Below are 6,628 nucleotides of genomic sequence, written 5' to 3' on the forward strand. Positions count from 1 at the left end.
TCTCCTCTCCTGTTAAGTGACAACGATATGATGACCAGCCCACCTCTGCTAAAACAGGAGGAAATGATCTGGCCTTCAAAAAACAAGAAGCTTCTTCTGGAGAAACTAATCTGTCGTAATTTTCGTGGAAATACTTCTGCATCTCGGCAATACGCCACTTTACTCGACCAGATAACAAGAAAACATAAGAGCTGGCAGTGTGTTATGGTTTACGAAGGCAAAGAAAACGATCTGGCCCACCTTCTATCATCATTTGAAGAAGATGACTTTCGTATACCCATTCATGTCTTGGATTCTCTTGAGGCAGGACATAAAGTATGTGTCCTAATCTCCAATGATGTAATTGTCGCCCTGCTCTACCACATCCCCGTATTGCTGCAACATGACCTCGATGAGCTGTGGGTACGAACTGGAGTGGGAGATTTCACTCGGTAGGTGTGTGTCCCTTCATACTCTGTTGGGCATCCTGGGTCATCAGCAATGTACAGTATTCCCAGCTTTGTACAGCCTTACAGGGTGTGACATCACCAGCAAAGATGGTACAAAGAACGAAGCTTTGAAAGCAAAACTGGAGAAGTTTCTCAAAAACTATGGGAGATATTCAACCCTCTCTACAGCCATAATTCGCAATGCTGAGTATTATTTGGTGAAGGTGCTGAGATACCACAAATGTTATACCACAAATGTCTGTGACCTCCATGCAGAGATTTTCGATTTCAGTAAAGACAGCTCTCTCGATAACCTGCGTTCGACCAGCCACAGTATCCTGCCTCATATACAGCATGCGTTCTATAATGCCCACACCACCATGCATGCCTTGCAGAGCCATCTCGACCCTGAAAATGTTGGATCACTGAAACCACAAGATTGTGGCTATGAGCACGACCAAGGTCAATTAATGCCTGCAACATCTCAGAAAACCCTTGAGGTTAATTGGTCAGACATATGCTCATGCCATAGGTGTATCAGGTCAATTTGCCCTTGCAGGATGGCTGAAGTCAAATGTTGCAAATTCTGTCGGTGTAAGAAAACATCACTCAATTCATATAAAAAATGTAATTGTCTGTTATGATTACCTTGAGTCCTGCTGTATTTTGGTATGTTTGAAACGTTTGCACTAATAATGAAGTAATCTTTAAATAGTAGTATTTAGGACAGTTATCAATGATAAATAATGATAATTCATGAAAGTTTCATTTGTACTATATTAAACACCATGTTTGAACATTATTCTTTATTAATGTGGACTTTTTGATTGGATGGGTTTTTTAAATTATTATCTGGGATATGGTAGGGAGGAGGAGGGGTGGAGAATTTATGTATTTGACTCTTTTTTAAGTGCCACTTGAAATGTTTTTCTATATGCGAAGTTATGTCTGATTCAGTATTCTGTGTCCATTGTGGACGCCATCTTGGAATTATGCCAATTAGATCAACTGCAAAAAATCACAGTAATGGTACCATCAATTATTTGGGGTTAAAAACATATTTATAGACACAAAGATTAACTTCTTGTGACACTTACTTTAGGAGATATGGTCATTTGACGAAATGCCCTAAAATTGTTTATTTCAGGGGGTAGGGATAAAATGGGCCCCATGGGTATCATCCAGCAACCCGAGGTATCAAATTGAAAACTGCATTGCTCTGAGCACTTGATGAAGAAATTGTTGGCCAATTTATGGAACTCTGCTTACAGTATTGGTTGACTGAGAAGCCATTAGACTTTGAGATACTTTCAAATCGAAAGCGATTTCCAAGTAAAAATATGTAATATAAGGTCATTTTGTACCTCAAACCTAGGCTTATGACAATGAATAATGCAAAAATATAGTCAGTAATACCCAAGCAATTGAAATAAATCAAAATGAATCATCTATGGGTGTCAAATAATTATTTATTGCATAAAACTCCAATATCGTCATTTTAGCCTTTTGGCGGCCAACCAAACATCACAAATGTGCTCTGCTGAGAAAACGTACTTAACCTCAAAGTGTTACCCAAACTTTTTCTGAAGGCCTTGGCATATAGAACAAGAAAATTTAAGTTAACTCTCTAAAAGAGAAATGTATGCGAACTACCCCCCTACCCCCACCCCCCAGCCCCCCCGAGCCTATACTAATTGGAGTAACAGGCCCGTAGCCAGGATATTGAGAAGTGGGGGTGGGGGGGGGGGGGCATTTAGGCTTATGGTGAGGCACGAATTGCCTCACACGAGGCCGCGAAGCGCCAGAGTTGCTTAGTGGGTGGGGGGTGGGGGGGGGGGAAGGGTCCGGGGCATATTGAAAAAAGCACACACACACACACACACACACACACACACACACACACACACACACCCGACCACCCATTGGCTACGGGCCTGAGTAGCAGTGATAAAATGAGCTGGACTGAATTTCGGGGTATACAATATTGGCTGGTTTGTTTTAATTTTCGTTTTCCGCAAAAGACTCAATCAATGGAGCATTGCATTATGTAGGTAAATATCGTCTCTCAATTAATATCAATAAAAAAAAATTATATAGCGATATATTTAACACATTGAAGCATGAATCGCCAGTTACCTTATATAAACGATGACTACAGCCACCACTACGGCGACTATCAGAGCTCCACCAGCAACACCTCCTACAGCGCCTGCAACTACAAAATGTACAGTTATTAAGTTGGTAATATAGTTCATAACAAAATACTTGTATACATAAACAGAAGAGAACTTTACTTACATTCAGATGACCATACGGCGATACATGGAGGTAATTTACAAACATTTTGTTTAGCTGCAGTAAAGTAAACAATACAATAAACCGGCAACTACAGAAGAGTAGAACATGACATCTTATATCGTATAATATTTACACAATAATTCGAAATACACAAAGAATCTACGTTTGAATCATATCTTTAATACAGAGTTAATATCTATAAAATATTTAGTTTTTTAGATACAGAAATAGTGTAATACATTGGCAACATATATTATAGTGTAAAACATATAAAATAATTCGAAATATCTTCATTTCAAAAATATCTTTAAATACAAAATTAATTTACCTATGTATAATTTCCTTTTATTGTCGAAATTATGTTCACTGAAAAAGATAATGAAATTCATCACTTAGATTGGTGTTACATAGAGGACATAGTCATTCTTTTCGTTCAATATTTTGCCGTCTCCCAGTTTCCATACGTAAAAAAAAAAAATGATTACTTGTTCGGAAACAACTTAAAATAATTAGTTATGTTATGGCTCCCAATCCCAAGTTTGTTTAGAGTTTCATTAATGTAAGTTAACCATTTTAATTTACCGTTTGTTCAGTTGCATGTATTACAATGTATTTGTATAAATAGTTTAAGCTGACATTCTATAGGTATACTTAAATTTCTAATTCTAATATTTAGTTTGAGCTACTAGTGCTTTTTTACCAATTGAATGACGCGTGTTTGGTATATATATGTATTTTTATATTGTTTACATAAAATGTTTGGTATATATATGTATTTTTATATTGTTTACATAAAATGTTTGGTATATATATCTGTTTTTATATTGTTTACATAAAATGTTTTATTTGGCGGTGTTCCGAAGATAACAATTTTGGTTTTATCGATGTCAACTTTTAGTTTACAATTATCACAGTATTCTGAAAAAAAAATGTTTTAAATATTTCTGAAAATCATCGGAACAGTCTGCTAAAAGAACAGTGTCGTCAGCATAAAGTAACAAAGTAATTATAATAAGTAGATCAGGGTTGTTTTCCTGTATCACTTTTGTACCGTCACATTGCTTCTCGCTTAATAGATCTTGTAGGTCATTCGGATATATAGGAAACAGAATAAGAGTGAGGTTCACGCCCTGGCGCACACCGTGTTGACATAGAAAATAAGAAGAACATTTCTTATTGTGATTAACACATGATTTGTTGCCTTGAACGAATTTAGGAGTGTTGTGTTGGTAAAGGGGGGGGGGGGGATCGGGTACAAACACTATATCAGATTTTGGTTATTAGCTTGGATTACAATGGCAAACATTAATGTGATATGCTTAAATCCAAATGAAAAAAGACAAAAAAGGCTCACAAGTGGAGGGGCACGTGCGCCCCTGCCCCTCCTCCCTCGCCCCCCCCCCTCCCCGGTTCCTACGGGCCTGCATTCTGTTACAGCGGATAACATTCTTCTCAATATAAAATTCATCACTCTAGAGGATCCAGATGTTTTTGTTATTTAGCTGGGTGTGGGGCACCTTGCAGGATATACAAAAAAATGGGACAACAATGTATCTAGCTCTTTGCAACAAATTGGTCATCAACGTTTTGATAGCATACATTCCACACAACGATATTAGCGCAATGAGGGCCTCGAGATAGTGGTCTGTGGATGGAGTAAAGGGCTTCTATGTGAGCGAATACTCGTTTGTGATTACAAATAAAAGAAGAAAAAAAAGGCTTACAAGTCCAGTGTGTGTGTGTGTGAGGGGGGGGGGGGATTTATCGCTATATATCGTTGTATGCTACAAACAAGGGGCACGACGCAATTTGCTGAAAAATAGATACCATTGTTGGTATATTCCTGCAATTGAAGCCCCACCCCCCCAACAAAAAAAATGTGGATCTATCTAGCAATCTATATATCTGTCTGTCTGTCTGTCTGTCTGTCTATTTATCTATCTGTCTATCTGTCTGTCTATCTGTATGTCTGTCTTTCCTTCTTTTCTTTGTTTCTATGGGTAGTAGATATCACGTGATGTGCTGCGAAGTATGTGGAAGGACCTAGGATAGTGTGTCCATCATATGGCTACGTCACTGCGTCCCTCTCCTTTACGCTACCTTTCTCAACATAATCTTTGTATTTGCTTACCAATACCAGCTTTGCAAATATACCGTTCCTTCAATCCACGATTTAGAAGTGCTGTCACATTTCTCCATTTGCCATGATAGGCAGACACGAGCACGTAGATTCCAACAGGAGACGGTTCTCCGTCTGCCCAGTCTTTGTAGTTCAGGTACGCGCCTGTGAAAAAAATAAAACAAAAATAAAACAAAACAAAACAAAACACAAAACAAAACAAACCAAACAAACAAACAAAAAACACAAAACAAATAAAAAATAAACAAACAAATAAATAAATAATAATTTATAAATAAATAAATAAATAAATAAATAAGAAATAAGTGGCATTTTTCTTTTCTTTACTACCCTTTACTTATTTTTGGTTAGGTACTGCCACGGTGCCTGAACCTAAAATAAATATAGGTATGAAAAAAGTTTTGAGTATACCGCGTTAAACTATCCTGTCTGTGGGTTGGTGCATATATGATGAGTACGAGTCAAAATTACCAAATTTTTGACATCCAATAGCCGATGATTAATAAATCAATGTGCTCTAATGGTGTCGTAAAACAAAACAAAACATCCTCTGAAAATTACCAAATGTTTGACATCCAATAGCCGATGATTAATAAATCAATGTGCTCTAGTGGTGTTGTTAAACAAAACAAACAAACAAAAAATACCATGTTAAAAGTAGGAAGGCAGGACATGTTTTATTAACGACGCACTCGACACATTTTATTTACGGTTATGTGGAGTCAGACATTGTATTGAGAGAGGAAACCCGCTGTCGCCGCTCTTTTAGCAGCAAGATATCTTTTATATGCACCATCACAGAGACAGGATAGTACATACCACGACCTTTGTTACACCAGTTGTGGAGCACTGGCTGGAACGAGAAATGGCCCAATGGGTCCACCGACGGGGATCGATCCTGGACCAATGTTGATGTTAAATGATTACCGTAGACTTCTCGCTGCTGGAACCAGAGTTGATCATCGTCGTATCTGGATGTGTTAACACCCGGAAACGCCGAGTCTTGTAACTCGAGTATTGTTCTTACTGTTTGTACTTATTTCCGTGCTTATATCCAATTAAGGTTTAAACACGCTGTCCTGGGCACACACATCAGCTGTGTGGCCTGTCTATCTAGTACAGTGGGTTAGTTGTTGGTGAGAGAGAAGTCGGTGTAGTGTCTTGCACCTACCCACTGAGTCACTGAACTCGCTCTGGGTGGGAGCGGTACCAGGCTGCGAACCCAGGACCGACCAGTCTTAGTGAGAGAGAAGTCGATGTAGTGGTCTAACACCTACCCATTGAGTCGTTAAACTCGCTCTGCGTGAGAGCCGGTACCGGGCTGAGAACCCAGAACCGACCAGTCTTACGCTCGGTGACTTAACAGCTATATCACTCGAGTGTCCTGAGCCATATCCTATTTACGTTGTCAACAAAATGTGCTGACAAAAACTGGGGGGCATTCAACACAAACAAACAACAAAAACCTGACATGGGGGGGGGGGGGGGGGGGGGGGGGTTCATAGCCCAGTGGTAAAGCGTTCGCTTGATGCGCCGTCGGTCTGGGATCGATCCCCGTCGGTGGACCCATTGGGCTATTTCTCGTTCCAGCCAGTGCTCCACAACTGATGTACAAAGGCCGTGGGATGGTGCATATAAAAGATCCCTTGTTGCTAATCGAAAAGAGTAGCCAATGAAGTGTCGACAGCGGGTTTCCGCTCTCAATACCTTTGTGGTCCTTAACCATAATATGTCCGACGCCATATAATCGTAAATGCAATGT

The 6,628-nt window shown here is 39.2% G+C and overlaps 1 protein-coding gene across 1 annotated transcript in view; it reads right to left on the bottom strand.

The window, feature by feature from the left end:
* Positions 1 to 4,798: 4,798 nt before the first annotated feature.
* The window catches only part of LOC121390113 (lithostathine-1-alpha-like), a 3,319-nt gene continuing 1,489 nt past the window's right edge, over positions 4,799 to 6,628 (bottom strand). Inside the window, exon 2 of the mRNA XM_041521842.1 lies at positions 4,799 to 5,010. Within this exon, the coding sequence (XP_041377776.1) occupies positions 4,832 to 5,010 (179 nt within the window). The 3' untranslated portion in view covers positions 4,799 to 4,831. The remainder of the gene's footprint in view (positions 5,011 to 6,628) is intronic.

This window comes from Gigantopelta aegis, chromosome 15 (genome assembly GCF_016097555.1).
Source record: "Gigantopelta aegis isolate Gae_Host chromosome 15, Gae_host_genome, whole genome shotgun sequence".
NCBI classification, from domain to species: Eukaryota; Metazoa; Mollusca; class Gastropoda; order Neomphalida; family Peltospiridae; genus Gigantopelta; species Gigantopelta aegis.